Source organism: Balaenoptera physalus (genome assembly GCF_965194825.1).
Source record: "Balaenoptera physalus genome assembly, chromosome: 4".
In the NCBI taxonomy this organism is placed as follows: Eukaryota; Metazoa; Chordata; class Mammalia; order Artiodactyla; family Balaenopteridae; genus Balaenoptera; species Balaenoptera physalus.
The window spans coordinates 56,846,980-56,864,867 of NC_138891.1; the positions used below are offsets into that span (position 1 = coordinate 56,846,980).

General features: G+C 36.8%; 1 protein-coding gene across 5 annotated transcripts in view; it reads right to left on the reverse strand.

Moving 5' to 3' along the window:
- TBL1XR1 (TBL1X/Y related 1) overlaps positions 1-17,888 on the reverse strand; it is a 179,187-nt gene that overhangs the window by 151,437 nt on the left and 9,862 nt on the right. Inside the window, exon 2 of one of the 5 annotated variants that reach the window (XM_082458982.1) lies at positions 6,660-6,784. The exons of the other annotated variants lie outside the window; for them this stretch is intronic. Within the exon in view, the coding sequence (XP_082315108.1) occupies positions 6,660-6,735 (76 nt within the window). The 5' untranslated portion in view covers positions 6,736-6,784. The remainder of the gene's footprint in view (positions 1-6,659; positions 6,785-17,888) is intronic. 5 annotated transcript variants of the gene reach the window in all.

Consider the following 17,888-nt stretch of genomic DNA (forward strand, 5'->3'; position numbering starts at 1 on the left):
GGACCGCCAGGGAAGTCCCAACATGATGAATCTTAAAACAGGAGAAGGAAAAAAAAAAAAAAAAGAAAAAAAGCAGGCACAAAAGAAAAGTGTATGTACCACTTTCTATTTGCTGCTGTAAAAAATTACCCCAAATTTAGTAGCTTAAAACAACACAAAAGTATTACCTTACAGTTCTGTAGGTTAGAAATCTGACACAGGTCTCACTGGGCTCAAATTAAGATGTAAGAGTAGGGCCACATTCCTCTATGGAGGCTTATAGGGGGAGATTTATTTCTTTGACCTTTCCAGCTTCTAGAGGCAGCCCACATTCCTTGGTTCAAGGGCCCCCTTTTCTCAATCTTCAAAGCCTACTTTGCTAAATTGTATCTCTGTGACCATTCTTCAGCAGTCATCTCTCAGACTAGTTTTTAAGGACTCAATTAATTAGATTATACTCACCTATATAATCCAGGATAATCTCCGCTTCTCAAGGCCCTTAATTACATCTGCAAAATCCCTTTTGCTATGTAAAGTAAAAAATACATAGGTTCTATGGATTAAAGTATGGACATCTTTTATTATGCCTACCAGGAAACAGAATGGAATTCCATTTATATAAAATTTTAAAAGAAGCAAAAGTCATCTGTAGTGTCAGAAAGCAGATCCGGGTGAAGAGTAGGACTGACTGCAGTTGGGAACAGGGAACTTTCTCTGTAATGAACATGAGCCTTGGCCTGAATTGTGGTGGTTATACAGGTGTACTTATTTGTCAAAATTCAGTGAACTATATAAATACTTCAAATGGATACCTTTTATTATATCTAAAGTATGCCTCAACAGTTTATTGTAAAAGTCATAAATACTATCTTTACTCGGTATTTTGTTCTAGTTGGCTCATAACCTCAATACTCCAACCTATCTTTCTCATATACTTTAAGTTCCCACTATGGCAGTTTTCAGTAAAACGATTTATATGGCTAGGGAGTAAATAATATTTACCACTGGAGAACTATAAACACTTTTTATAACATTATTTCTAAAGAAAAACCTGTTGCAAATTCCAGTTCAAGTATAGGAATTTAGAACAAGTTACAACCCTGGCAGTGGTACATTCCTAAATTCCATATTGTATATTAAGAAATGAAAATCCTGCATGTTGCTGTGGTGTTGCTTCTAGAAGACAGTTCAGAAGCAGTAACTAAGAGAAGCTAAGAACCCAACAGACCTGGGTGTGGCTGTGACTGGAAAGTCATCTGGGGCACCACTGGACAACCACTAACAACATTAAGGTTATATAAACCCAGAAAATTAACCTCACTTCCCTGCAGTAATACTAAACAAATATTCTTCTACACACATACAATAAGTCAAGAAACAGGAACGTTCATCCTATAGACCACATTTAAACTACTGAGGCCCCTAAGAGGACATCTCTCCTCACCTGCAAAACTAAAGGTACAAAAAAGTTTTTTTAATTATTAGCATTCAAAAAGCCTCAATGTATAGAGGGGTGGATAGGGCAGGTGGGAGGGAGACGCTAGAGAGAGGGGATATGGGTATATATATGTGTATGAATAGCTAATTCACTTTGTTATAAAGCAGAAACTAACACACCATTGTAAAGCAATTATACTCCAATAAAGATGTTAAAAATAAATTAATTTAATTAAATATTCATTAAAAAAAAGAACAAGTGTACAAGGGAAAAAGGAAAAAACACTTCGAAGTGAATCCACTTAGGGGAAGGCAAAATTTCATGCAAAAAGTAAAAAGGTGTTATTGGCCCTGTATGGTGACAAATGAAACAAAATATTGTGGAAAAAAACATTTATCCAATATTTACTAAAATTTAGGTTATAATTGCAAGGATGTAATTATGTTTTAGAGCAAACAAATATAAATCTTGTGTACTTTTCCATATGTATGTTGTAGTTACATGAAAAGTTTGCTTAAAAACATTAAATCTAATGTTGACTTTTTGGAAGTATAATGTTTCCAATAAAATTGTCTGATAGCACACAAAAAAAAAAAGTTGAAAAAAAAGAAAAAGCCTCAATGTAGAGATATCTTGTTAGAATTTTAGACTTCCAGTTCTAAAATGTAAAAAGAACAGGAAGAATTCTTTTTAAATTCCTGTAGTGACAAAGGTATTTTTTACTTATGTGGCACCAGATGAATTTTCTCAATGGGAAAAAAGAAGAAATCCATTTCCATCATGGATTTAAAATGTTGGGCCTGATTCCGGCTGCTGAGGAACTGCATGAACAAGCTTCTTGAAATTATATCAATTCTCTAATGCTAAAAAGATCCCTTCAAAAATGGTGAGTAAATTACCACTTACAGCACAATTTAAAGCATCACTTTTGAAAACAAAAACCCTATACTTGAAAATAGAGCACAATTTGACACTGTTACGAGAATTGCATGAGTTATTAAAAAGAAAAACTATGTAAAAGTCAATGTATATAATTTACACAAACATAAACGACAAGTCTAATCAAAATTACTTGAAAACACGAAGACAAAAAATTCTCATCACATTTTTAGTAGCATGAGTTTATATCCAGTCTCTCTTCTTTCTTAATATAAGCATTTATAATACCCCTTCCAAGCACTAAAGGTGTGTCAGCACTTAACATTCTAGTGGGAAACAGATGGAAGGGAAAAAGTCACCCAAATAAATGTATAATTACAATCAGGAGTAAATACTAAGAGAAGTATTTCTATGACACCAAGAACGCCCTCTCTAAGCAAATACCATTACTGCAGCCACCTGGTACATGGGGCCTGGTGAAGACTGACGATGACCATTCATGTTTTTAAGACAAGCTATGCTAGCCCCAAACCCAGGTGGCTCTGCTGCTGAGTTTCAAAGACACCAGTTATACATCTTCACAAGGACTCAGCATTTTATTTCAGTAAAATTTCACGTTTTAATTTTAACATGCTAAATTTACCATGTTTAAATTTTTCAACTGAGTCACTTTGCTGTACAGCAGAAATTAACACAATATTGTGAATCAACTATACTTCAATTTAAATAAATTTTTTTCAGAAGCGTAATCAATGGGTCACGGTCACTGATACCACCATGTTCATGTATCTAACCTCAGAATTTATATCTAATTTAACTTAATAACATTAAGTAGTGGTTAAGAGCATGGCTACAGTCAGATTTCCATGTGATCCAAGAACATTACTTAATCTAAGAAAGAAAAAAGGATTGGGAAGGAACAAAAGTAGGAGTGCTTTTCTCTAGCTTAGCCAAATAATATAAATTAAAGAGCTACTGGAAGCTTTGTTCTGCTGATGTGTGGACCAGATAAGTAGAAGTATCTAGTTTGCAGAGAGAAAGAATCACATTATGTCCAGAATAGTTTCCACTGAGTCCTTCTCACTCTGTTCCCAATTCCACAACACATCCCCACACCAAATTTCATGAGATACTTTCCAATAAATTCTCCTTTTTCATCAAGCTCTCAATTATTGGGTTTTGTAATTTTAAACTCAGTCCTAAATCATAAAACAAACCTAGTCTATAACACTCTAGAAGCTTAAAAAATTATAAATGTATAATTAAGGATTAAACAATCAAAGCCAGTTAAACAACAATCATATACATAAATGTGCACAAACACATTGGTTTTTAAAATTCGATAAATGTTTAACACCATAATTTTCCATTTCTGTTACTAAGTTATGCTCTGCTACTTTTCTGATAGTTCTGCCACCTACTATCTCAGATACCCAAGCCAGTTCTTGGCCTTTCTCACTTTTTATGTGGTTATTTTAGCTGGTCTATGTGCCCTTTAAGTTTTCTTTTTCCCAAAACCCTTATTAAAGAAAGAATTCTATAAGCAGTAGGTAAACAGATGATTTCCTGCATCTACCTCACATTTTTATGTACCTTATGAACCACTTAGGTTAATTCCATTTTCAATTAGTAAAATGCAAGTCAGAAACTCTGACCTCAGCACTAAACACGTATAATCCTACATAAAAGGTAATCATTGTAAAATGACCATCAGCACCAGACTGATTCCCCCAAGCAGCACTGGCCAAGGCTGTGAATATTCAGAAGGGAGTAAATAGTTCAGCAGCATATATAGTAGGGTGTTTGGTGGGTTTTTTGGCCTTCTCTGAACTAAATTTTATATATTCACGTATATACACAAAAAATTAGTTACTGAACAGGACAAACATTCTGATTTCTTTAACTTAGGGAAATAATAATTCAAACTGATCAATCTAGAAAAAATGTATTTCTTTGATTTCATGCTGTACTCATTAAATGTAAGACATGGAGTCTAAAATAAGGATTTTCTTACAATTAGTGCTGGGCAGCTAGCATCACGTCATATCTGTCCTTGCTTGTAATTACGCAACCAGCATCAGCATTTGCAGAATGGAGGTCAGCAACTTGGGAAGCTGAAACAATAGGTGACCACTCTTTTAAACCCTACATATCAGAGTTAAGGTGAAGAGGTGCAGGAGCTGGAGAATAAGAAATGTTTACAACAGTTCCTAAAGCGAAAATAAAAAATAAACTAGGCCTACCTAATTGCAAAGTCAGCTTAAGAGCAAAGCACCAATGGTTTTTAGTTCTTTTCTGGATTCTTTTAAGAAGTGCTCCTACCACCCCCCCACCAACACTCTCCGTGGCACTGAAGACAATGGAGAAACATTAGTAAGTCAAAAAGTGACTTGGAAGTCCTACTGTAAAAGTGAAAAATTAGGGGAAATACTCTAACCAATTTATTTCATGTATATTTTCCTCTCATTTAACTGGAAGAGTAGTATATAACACAAAAAAACACTATAAGATACAGATTCTAAGAGGTAAAGAAAAAAATTTTAGTTTAACAGCATTTTTCCTATTTTATGGGGATATGCAAAATAACAAAATATCATACATCTGATGACACATTAAAATCATTAAAATATGGTAACTTCAGAAGGAAGAAAGCCTTTCAAAAGTATACCACAAAACTGAGAGGCAATTTTGAAACAATGAAAATTTTGATCAAAATAAAGTCTGCTTTATTTGAAGTCTGCCCCCTGTGATTTCTGCCAGGCAAGCAAAAGTAAAAAACACATTACAAACTAACAAAAAAAAGTATTTGCAAACTCAACACAATGGCCTTATCAACTATATACAAAACTCCTGGGCTTCCCTGGTGGCACAGTGGTTAAGAATCCGCCTGCCAATGCACGGGACACGGGTTCGAGCCCTGGTCCAGGAAGATCCCACATGCCGCAGAGCAGCTAAGCGGGTGCGCCACAACTACTGAGCCCGCGCTCTAGAGCCCACAAGCCACAACTACTGAGCCCACGTGCCACAACTACTGAAGCCTGCACGCCTAGAGCCCATGCTCCGCAACAAGAGAAGCCCGCGCACTGCAACGAAGGGTAGCCCCCGCTCACCGCAACTAGAGAAAGCCTGAGCGCAGCAAAGAAGACCCAACGAAGCCAAAAATAAATAAATAAAGTAAGTAAATTTATTAAAAAAAATAAAAAACTCCTACAAGTCATTTCAAGACCCATCACCCAGTTAAAAAACATGTGTCAACAATAAGCACATGAAAAGACACTCAACATCATTTGTCACCATGGAAATTCAGATTATAATCACAATAAGATACCACTGGAATGACTGAAACTAAAAGGACAAATATTAAGTTTTAGCAAAGAGACAGGCAAGCAGAACTCTCAGACAGACATTGCTACTGGACATGTAAATGTACAACCATATTGAGGAGCTGTTTGACAGTATCTACTGAAGTTAAATAGACACATATCTGTAACTAACTTATAACCCACCTATTCCATGTCTAATATACCAAGAAAACCTAAGTACTTAGATCTGCCAAAATACATATATGTGAATATTCACCGCAGTTTTATTCAAATAGCCCAAAGTTGAAAAAACCAAATATCTGTCCCTCCAAAATAAAATTAATAATAGTCTTATATTCCCATACATAGCAATGAGGAAAAAACAAAAACAGTGACACAACATAGTGGTGACTCACAGATTTACTAAATGAATCTATAGTGGACACAGGTCAGTGTAGTGGTTCCCTTTGTTGGGAGAGAATAACTGACTACAGGGGGAGTACAAGGGAACATGCTGGATGGCAGGAAATGTTCTCTATCTTGATCTTAGTAGTTACATGGGTTTATAACATGTTAAAAATTAATGGGCACAACTAATTTGATGGTAAGAGAAATTAGAAAGTGACTGCCTGAGGTAGAGAATAAGGAAAACTGAATGGAAAGGAAGCCTGAAGGAACTTTTTTCTGGGTGATGGAAATGCTCTAAATCTAGGATGGGTTGGTCATATAAAGCTGTCAGAACTCATCAAAACTGTACACTTAAGATCTGTTCATTTTACAGGAAATTATACCTCAACTGAAACAAAGTTTACTGAGTTTAAAATGTGTGTACTGTACCTTATGCAAGTTATACCACAATAAAAAAACGGTGGAAGAGTCCAAAATACAACAGTTCATCAAAAGAAATGACCCAAATATATAAAAAGATGCTCAAACTCACTCAAAATAAAAAACAAATTACAAGGACATTAAATACCATCTTTACTATCATATTAGCAAAAAGCAAAACTGTTTTATTTGGTTAACACTATGTTGACAAGAGTGTGGGCAAAGAGACTCACATTGGGAGCACCGGTGTGGACTGGGGCAGCCTCTGGAGTAAGTCTGGCAGTAGCTACAGCACTTGCAAACACGCATATCCTTTGACCCAGCAGTTCCAGTTCAAGTAATTCATCACACAGATGTCCTCACATACATAAGACAGATACAGCAAGGTTATTTACTGCAACATTGTTTGTAATAGCAGCAGACTGAAGCAACCTAAATATCCATCAACTGTGGGAACAAGTTAAATAAATTAAGGTATATTCATACAATAAAACACCTTACCACCATTAAAAAAGAGGAGGGGAGCTCTTCAGGTGTTGATCAGAGATCTAAAATACATTAGTGAAAAAAGTAAAATACAGCAAAGTGACTAGTATCTTATCATTTGTGTTTAAAACAATACTGAAGAGAGTGTAAATTATGCACTTATTGGCTTTTATATATATGGTATTTCTCTGGAAGGATACAGAGGAAACTGATAACACTGCCTGGTTCCAGGAAAGTAACTGGTGGCTTGGAGGACTGGGGAAGCACAGGAGAAAGAACACTTCTGAATTTTGAACAATGTGAATAAATTACCTAGTCAAATCACTTTCAAAGCAGTTATCAGCTTCACTTCCTATACACACAGAGATATACTTGTATAAACACATAAAACACATAATGGTCACAGATTCCCCCTAAATAAGTCTGGTTTAAAGTTTTATTTTTAATCCTTAGAAAGTATCAAGAGTCTGAACTAAAGTTATTACAATTGAACAGAAAATAATCAGTACTACTTTGTCCAAGGAAATGCAAATTCTCAGCCCCATCCCACACATACTGAATCAGAAACTGCGGGTGGGGCTGAGAGATGTTAAAACATGTTTTAACAAGTTCTCCAGGTGATCCACACTGAAGTCTGAGAACTACCAACACAGTTCTTAGTTAAGACTTTCACCTCACACCTCTATCATGGCAAGACCCTCAAGAAAGCCAATATACCCTCCAAGGTGCCAGCAGGATGATCTGATCACATTACCCTCCAACTCAAACTCCTTGAAAAGGTCCCTCAACTTTCCAAAGCTTGGCTTACCCACAAGACCTTCATGACCAGGATCCTGCCACCACTTGCTCCCATCTTCTCCACCACCACCCCCCCACACAGGGATCTCTAGACCTACCTCACACATCATCATCCCCAGTGGCCTTGGCACTGCTCTTCCTCCTCTTGGAATAGCTTCCCTTCCCCTACTTCTCCCCTCAATTCCACATTTGGCTAATATCTAGTCACTTTTCAAGACTTGCTCCACATTCCACCTGGCCCAACACTGGGTTAATCCCTCCCATGTGTTCCCAAAAGCAACCTACACTATCCTGCTCCAGTTCTTAGTATTTCCTGTTCACCTGTAGCACAGTACCTGGCACATAAGAGGCACTCAATAAAATATGTTAGAAGAAAAAACAAGATCTGCTTTCTCGTATCTAGACTCCTTGGGATCAATGTCCATGTCTTATTTGACCCTGGATCCCCAGTAAGAATATGCTGGCACATAAACACTTTTTAAAAGTTTGCTGAGTGAATAAACGTGGTTCAGAAACCATAAGAAAAATCTGTTGTAGAATCACAAGCCAATACTGACACTCTGTAAGATCCGTATAAAGACATTACTTCCAGAATTAGAATAAAATTTTGTTGTGATTCCAGTAAAAGGTAGCCAGGGTTTCTTGGAGAAATGGCTGATTCCAGGGCTAGGAAAAGGAAAATACAAGATGAACCTGGAGCATCTTGTATGTCAGGAAGCAAGCGATTAAAAAAACAAAGGATGGGTCATGCTGAAAGGGTGCAGTAGGCAGCCTGGACCAGTTCCCAGTGGCCAAAACTGGAACGAGCTGAGCAACAAATTAAGGAGAAATGATATTAATTTATAACCCAAATAACGAAATAAATATCTACGGATCCACATGCACATACTCGATTGAAAAAATAAATGAGGGAAAAGGAACACATTTGTACAGAAAAATCCAATTAATACATGTAGAAGGTATGAGGGAATTAGAAAGTCACCATTAGAACACCACAGTGATCGCTGCTGCAAACAATGTCCCGATGATGAATGCTAAAATTATTGGGTAAAACTTTAAGGAAAAAAAAGGGTACACATCCTCGGAGTACCTCCCCAAAATATTTCTTAATAACTGTAGTAACTTCAACACATGTCCACAAATTCTTTGATCCCTTTCCCTCTAGCAGGTGGAACTTAATGTCCTTCACACTTCAAATGAGGACTGAACTTAGTGACTTACTTCTAATGAATGGAGTATGGAAGGCAGAAAAAGAGTAATTTCATAATGAATAAACCTGCTGAAATGATAATAATGTAGTTATATTAGGTTTAATAAAACATATTTGTTTAAAATTAATTTCACTTGTTTCTTATCACTTTTTTCAACGTGGTTACTAAAAACTTTAAATTATATGTGTGGTACACAATATATGTAATCGGATAGTGCCAGCCTAAACAATTCTAGATGAAAGGTTAACGGTCTTGACCAAGTGATCAAGGTTAACATCACCAGTAATAACTACCTTAACCAAGTGATCAAGGTTAACATCACCAATAACAATTGGTAGTATTACTGTATGTAAACACTGACATGTACCCCTGATATAAGACAGGTACATCACCTCTGTGGTATTCTTCCTTAAGTATCCATAACCTCAGCTCCGTACTCTTCTGTGCATCTAAAACTATTTCGAAACAATACGTTTTTTAAAAAGCAACATTCATGTAATGTTAAACAGTACTTAATTCAGATTAACTTTCTAGTTATCAAACTGAGAGTCTAATGACTTTTATACTAATATAAATAAACTCTTTTTAAAAGCTTTGAAAATATTTGAAAATGTCACTAACCTAGTATTCAATAAAAATTACACCCACTAGACTCTTCATGAACTAGTAGTACTATACTAATCTATTTTTTTGTGACTATTCTCAAATAAGTACCTAATTTAGTTATCCCTCAGTTAAGATATCATGATGACAAGGGCAATTTCCCCCTCCTTGCATTGTCCCCTATTTTGTCCATTAACCGTTTGGGTATCAAATTAATCCCCCATCCCCACAAGCCCCTAGTCTTCACACCCCTGTTCCCCACAAAAAGAAGAGCAGTAACAAGCCGGAGAGAAGAAAACCTGGACGCTCCATTCTCTCCTGAATTTCCAATCGCCTTTTTTTTTCCCCAGAATTCAGAAATGCGGACGAGTTTGCAAGACACTCAGAAATATGTGGTGTCACTCTCCCCAATAACACTACCAGCTCAACTTTCTCCCTTCAGTCCAGAGCTAGGCCCCTTTCCCACTGAAACCATCATGTTATCCTTCATGCACTATATCCAGGGATAAAATATAATCCTGCAGTTCTGCTTAAAGTCCTTCACTAGTTTCCTGTCACAGAAGAATGTCCAAAATCCTTACCACAGCAAAGAAGTCATTTCATATGATCCCTACTTACCTATGCTGTGCATTCTCATCACTCTCCAGCTTTCAAATCATGTGCTACACATAAACCAAACTGTTTGCCAGAAAAGATCAACATGTTTGGCATCTTTATGTCCTAACATATATCTTCTCCTTTTGTTATACCGCTCACATATCTATTTTCATTGTAAATTATTTTAATATGCGTAAGATTCTCAGTAGTTAATACGGGCAACACTTGAAACTTATTTTAGTATTTAAAAAATTATGAATGTGAACAGCATTTTCTCATAGTACTTAAGACATATACTTTTGGTACAACTTCTAAAGTGTGTAGTACACAGAGCAAAGTAAAACCTGAACTGCTGAAAAATTATTGGCTTTGACAGTCAGCAATCACACAATTAAGGGCATTAAAGAAAAATCATTCTCAAAAATGTGTTTGGTGCTATTTCTTTTAATTTACTCTACAGTGAAATCGGATGTAACAAACGCACCTGAACTCAAAGCCTACTGGATTAAACAACAGAAGTTTCTTCTTCAGACATCTGAAAAATATTTTTATAGCTAACTTTTTCAAAATTGAGAAGGTGTCAGAGAAATGCAAGTATTTTCTTTAGGAAAACATAGTTCAGGTAATGATTAACCTGAAGAGATCAGTATTGTACATTTTCCATTTAATTTGGCTGAACACAGACCTAATATTTAAATTATATGTGCAATCACAGGGTCAAAGAGCATTAACTCCAGAAGAGACCTCAGAGACCTGGTTCAATGTTTTAAAGATGAAGCAACTGAAGTCCAGAAAGATTACTATCTTTTGGGTCACAAAAGGCTTTTCCTACATGGCTAACCATCTTCTTATTTTAGTGAACTGCTGAAATATTGCTCAAAATAATTGTTGGGAACATGTAACTTGTTAATGTTGTTACATGCTAAAATTATTTAACTACCTGATTAGGATGAACGTGGTTATCTTCCTCAGAGATTAAAATATCCCCTAAATATGTACAATTAACCTGTTGATAATTTTCTAACAGCTGCCCTCAAATATTGGCTTCTATTAGCTGTTAAATTAGCAGAAGTAATGTTAAAAACAAAGCCAACATAAACAGCATCAAGTTGTTTACTACGTAACTCATTTTGAGAAAACAAATTCATTTGAATACCGATATTAGCCAGAGACAGAGTTCATAAAATTACAATTGCTACCACATGAGGGACCTCAATTTTTCGTTAAAAAAAATGGATCTGTATTTGAAAAGGTTGGGAACCACAGAGCAAAAAAACCCAAAAAAGTGCCAGTTCTGGTTAAAGGAAAATCTCATGTGACAATCCATGGTGGATTAAAGGCACAACCTCCCCAACTATAAATGGACACACATTTTGTGAGGGGTGAAACAGGCGGGGGAGGCAGGAGGGGAAGAGGCTGTCTGCCCAGAGCTCCCATCTTCACTCAATTCTCATTCCCCCCACTCCCACCAAGTACTTGGGACAGCCATAGTTTTTATATGGCCTATGGCCATGGTGGGCACCTTCCCAAATCAAACTTGCCAGTGCTTCAAGAATTTTCCAAATGAAAAAGAGAAAGAGGTAGTCCTTACTCTACAGCAGGAGAAAACAGGACAAAAACTGGCAATGGCAAGTTATATTCTCCTCCTGGTAAAGAAAGCAAATCTATTATGAGAAAATGAAACGAATCTACAAACAAACATACAAAAAAAGCAAGGTTGTTAGCAAAGATTTCTGGTAGCTTTCAAATGGGTCTGGTTCTAGCTGTCCCCTAAAGCCCGGCTGGCTCAATGTTTTTCCATATAATTGAGTTATTCAATCCATTTTGGATTCCATATACCAATAAATCTCCCTTTTTGGCTTAAGCTAGTCTGAATTGGGTATCTATCGTACAACTAAAAGAGCTCTGAGTCATCTACCAACCTTGGGAAGCTGACCATGATTACTCAAGACAGAATATCACAGGTAAATGTAACTAAAGGTAAATTACAAAATCTCCTGAACCTGTACAAAACTTAAACAGGGGTATCTAGCCCTCATCGTTTTTCTTGAATGAAATATGTATGTTAAAGTGAAGTACTAACCTACTAAAATCTAACATTTATTATTAACACATGCACATGCTCAAATTGGTTCATCAATTATCCACCTATATTTTTTTTTCCTGATTCAAACACCATCTATAAGTATGTTCCTCCAAGAAAAGTAGACAGCACTCACATATGTCCCTGGGCTTCCAAACGTAGATACCAAGGTATCAATAGTAAAGCCTCTTCCAACACTCCCCTAAATGCTGACCTTTTAATGAATTATTTCCAGTATTCTACTAAGGACAAACTAATTTAAGCCTATCAGCTGGTCATGAAAACATTCCTGAGAAAACAATTCACTCAAATATTTACTGAACACCTACCAGGTCCTGTTTTAGGTCCCAAGTGACAAGACAGAGCCCATCCCTGTTCTCAGGGAGTTTAAATTACAGAGGTGACTTTAAAAAAAATAAATCAACAATTAAGGCTATCAGAGAGAGAGATAAGTGCTATGTGACAGAAAATGGCTAGAGACTGGGGAGCTACTTCACTGTGACCCCTCTATGTGACCTCTCCGAGGTGGTGGCATTGGAACTGAAATCTGAATGACATAAAAGAATTAGCCGTATGACAATCTCAGGGCAAAGCCTGAGGCAAAGAGCAAAGCAATTAAGGCATTGAGACAGGAACAAGCTTGTTCTGTGGGTGTGGAGCTTGTATGGCTGGGCACAGTGAACAAGGGGAAGGGTGCTGTGAAATAGGATACGATTTGTGAGGTGGCCAAAAGGCAGATCATGTGGTGGTGGGACCCTCACAGGCTAAGGAAAAACATTTGGATTTTATACTGAGTGTGATGGAAAACCCACAGAGAAAAGGGAAGGAAACTAACACTTATTACATATGCCTACAAAATAGTATATACAAATGTTTCTGCCATGCATTCTATAATACCATATATGCATTCCTGTAAATTATACCATGTGTATTTACCACAATATTTATCAAAAGATCATTAGTATGCTGTTATGCACAATCTCAAAAAAAAAAAAAAAAGCCACTTTTCCTGTTACTACCAGTTCTCACTTATAGGAAGTCACTTCTACATTTATTTGTCAGACCAAATGAACCGACCAACCAATGTTATCTACTAGCAAAACATACATGAAGAAAATGCAAGAAAGGCAAATGAGACTAGATAAAATAAGGCAGCCAGCTATTCACAAGAGTATATGATCCCAAAAAGGGAACAAACCAAGTAGAGAAGAAAGAAATTAGAAAACATACCTAATACAACAAGCAAAGAGCGTAGGGATATGAAAGATTAGTTATCTACTTAAACAAAAGTACTCTCAGGCAGACAAGTAAGCAAAGGGTAAAAAAACGCAAAAGCTTATTCTAAGATAAATCCTCTGTTCATTCCATTTAATAGTACCTTGCCAGTTTCAACAATGTTCAGAGGAAAGTGAAAATGTTAATCTTTTAAATGTACTATCCTTGGTAATTTTTTAAATCTGCTGATGAATTTTAAACTTTTATGTATTAACTACAAATATTTCTTGAAACACCACTGTAGTTCAAAGCTTAAAACTGAAAATCTTATCTTCCCTGGTTTCCAGAAAGCAACTCAAATATCTCCCTCTGACAAAAGGATCATCTTTTATACCTCAATAAAGCTGGGGGTGGGGGAGGAAGGAGGGGGTCTCTTTGGAAGGCTCCAAATGATAACAGAATCACAGCTACTAAGACAACTTATCTCCAACCTCCACTCCAAACACCCAATACCTCAGATTATCCTGGATATTTTCAATAGTAGCTAGAAGTAGAGGATGTTGCCTCAGCTCTGACCCTCCTCTATCTTCCACCTCTGTCTCATCATGACTTAATATCATTAAATGAAAATGTAACGCCACTGCCAGCCTACACTCAGTAGCAGCGACTCAGAAAGTATAGGATATCCCCATGCTAAAATGTGGGTAGCTACAGATCAGGAGAAGAGGAGGTCAGAATTAAGACCCAATCTGGGCCACAGAATCACTTGTACAGCAATGGCTGGTTTAAAGAGACAAAGGGCATGGAGTGTGCATCTCCTCTAAGCCCTAAGGGAAGGCCATGGTCAAAGGGGAGAGCACTAGTAGATGCACAGACTGAACACACATGCTAAGATCAAGAACCAGGAGCCAACCAAGAAAGGCATTATCAGTATCAGGTAATTAGGGGAAAAAAAGACCAAGGGGGAATAAACTAGAAGAAGTGCATGAGTATCAGGAACACACGGACAAGTCCACACAACACCCCAAAATCAAGTTTAATTGCTAACGTCAGGACAAGGTCTTTGTTTCTTTTAACCCAGGTTTTGAACGTATTCATTGTCTCTGCAGACACCAAAAACAGGATGCTAGGTTATCAAGCAGACCCTCACAAGCCTTACAGTAAGAAGATGAATCCAAGGGTTAATGAATTTGTGAAAATGGAAGGATCCCTTTTCTACTTTTGTATATTTGAATTACCCTCAAAGAAGTAAGGGTCTATACTAGGAAACCTGTACCTCATTCAGAGAGCCTCAAGGATTCAACTCAATATGAATGCAAAGTCTACAGCGTGCCAGGAACTGGACCAGATGCTGAGGATAAAGATGGGTGAAATGCAACTGTCCCCAAGGAAGGCCCTGCCTATTGAGACAGAGTCAACAAATAACAATCAAGTAGAGGTCTGTGCTAGAAACAGATGACCAGTGGACATAGGCCAAAATGTTAATTTAAAGATGTCATAGAAAGATGCTTAACATTCAATCAAATCGTGTAACTTCAGGCAGCCAATATGTGAAGGTATGTATGTTAGTTTTCAAATAGTACAAAACAATTATCCAAATTTCTTTCCTAATGAGATATAAGAAACTTAGTATGATGGTTATTCCTTTGTTAATAATTACTGCTCTTTATGAGAGACATCCAGGGTTCTTAATCCAGAGCTGTTTGCAGATTACCCCTCCGAAAAAGTCATTTATATTCACATTTATAAGCACGCAAAATTCCTCATCCTTTGTATGTATACTTTACAAAATTTGGGGCATTAGAACTTCAGAATCCTAACAGAGCCTCAGAATACTACCTAAAGACATTAGCACCAATAAATGTAACTTACCTATGCCCTATCATTCAGAATAATACCTTGTTTTTAATTTTGAGTACTAATTCTAAATCAATAAAGACCACACTCCTCTGAACCAGTCTTTTCTAAATCCAGTGAATAATGAAATCATTATTACCTGTAAAATAACAGAATCAGTTTACAAGTTTATAGAAGCATGTTTATAAATGAAAGAGTATAGAAAATGAGTGTGTACCACATATTAAAACAAGCATAATTTCCTGAAAACTTACTTCAGTATTTTTACACATATACATACCCTATGTTATGTCATATGTATTTCTTAGTGAAAGTCCAATTCAAAATTTTCAGAATGTGTATTTGAAATGATCATCCAAGCAGTGTCCACTGAGAGCCAGAACAGTGCTGGATCCCCCAGAAACTGCAGAAAAGGAAGAGCGATTCCATTCCAAAAAGCAAAAAGGCTTTTCTTTTTTTAAAAAGTAATAATTTTTTTTTCTTGAAACATCTTATCAAGATGTGACCAAATTCAACACAAAACATCACTGTAAAACAACATATGTATCAGAGACACAGCAAAGCTCCACAGCACACATCCTCATTTTAGAGCGAGCAACAAAAGCTCAGTCGTCAAATGCAGTTGTAGCCCTCTGAATTGGGAATGTTAACCATCCCATTCTCTGCAGTTGCCACAGAAAGCCATGATAGTTTGCAGGAGCAGTGTCACTTTTCTGCCTCTCTCCTCAGCTGTTGCTGCTGCAGCTAACAAAAGCACCAAGTAGTAGCATTTATTGAGTACTTCCTATGTGCTGGCCCTATGACAACTGCCTTCCATGCATTCACATTTCAATCCTCACAACTGCTCTACAGAGAAAAATTCCCATTTGTCAGAGTGGAAACCAACTGGAGTGGTTACACAATTTCCCAAAGCCATACAACTGATAAGCTGGGGTGACAGGATTCAAATTAGGTATGCCTGGCTCCAGACGCTGAGCTCTTTGCCACAGTAACACCCTACAGGAAGACTTTACTGCCAAAGGTCAGACACAGACCCTACTCAGCCCTCTAATCACTGAAGAGAGAGGCACTGCCCTCAGGAAAGGCTAGCGTCAGGTCTGTGCAGCAGACTTAGATGCACAGAAACAGGCGCTCTCTCTCCCGGAGGTTGTTCTAGTTTAAGTTGAAAACTTAAGTTACAAGTGACACAATTACAAGTGACACCAACTGCAACCCAAAATGGAATCAAAATCTAATATATCTGTCTCCTTGAAGTCAATAACACATACCTTCAAATTCACAAGTCATGTTAGGATGCATGCAGTATCAGAATCTACAGTTCCATGAATCCCATTATACCAAAGACTACCATAATTATTGAAATTAACTACTAAACTATGAGAACCCCCATTTTCACCCAATTTCCAAAGCCTTGGCAAAACAACACTTTTGAAATCAGGCAACACCTATTTACTTCTTAACAACCAACATCGCTTTTTAAAGTTTGCATTGAGTTAATTTCTAATTATCAACCTTGAATAGAACTCAAAAATCATCAGTTCACTATCACTAAATAATTCCACTGGTCTGATGACCCACTCATGACACAGAAACAACACGTTTTAATCATATTCAGTGGCTCTAATTCTGCCAACAAATCTGAGAAATAAAAATAAGTGTTTGCAAAACTATACACAGTGCCAGCTCTTTAAGAACTGGCTGGAAAGCATGGGAGAAATTTACATAGTTTTCTCTCTTCTTTTGACTGTCCAAAGCGAAAGAACTAGAAAGATTAAGAATTCTTAATGATTGCTCTTTCACAATCATTACTTTTTTTGAAATGGTAATACTAACATCGTAAGATTCAAACAATTCAAAAGATTATACACGAAAATAAATTTTTCCCACATCTGGCCACAGGATCTCCCCACCTCAACTCCACCCCCCAAACCACTGTTACTGGTCTCCTGTGTATCTTCCTGGAGTCACCTTAAGCATATAAACATACATACACAAACATACACACACACACTCCATCCCGTGTGTCCTCCTTTCCATTCCTCCCCCTCTTTTTGCGCTAAAATGGCAGAAGACTATATAAGATCTTCTGCCTCCATTTTTTTTCATTTAAATGTATCTTTGAGAAGATCCTATAAATACTAACAAGAAAGTCATAAACACCAAATCTAAACAAAACCTGTAAAGAAACAATTTACACAAAACATCTTTCACCAGATGTTAAAACTGGTGACCTCTGCTGGCAGGACATATGGAAGCCCAAGGGCTAAGAAGTAATCCCCTTGAGGGTCTGTGAGTTTTTGCACAAGAATACAAAACTATTTCCCTGATACAGAAACAGACTTCACTCCTAACCCCAGTCTAGGATCTCACAAATGTATATTGCTTACTAAGGAAAACACAGAAAGGTGATTTAGGGAAAATCCATCACTTTAGTGGGTGAAAAAATTTTAAGTACATAGGGTATTACATTTTAAAATAAAAAGATGCCCAAAAAATCGCTATAACTACAAACAGCATCTAAAAATTCACACACGTATGATAAATTTTATCCCATAAAAGAACAATTATACGGAAAAAGAAAAAAATATTAAGGAAATTCATTCATTATCTAT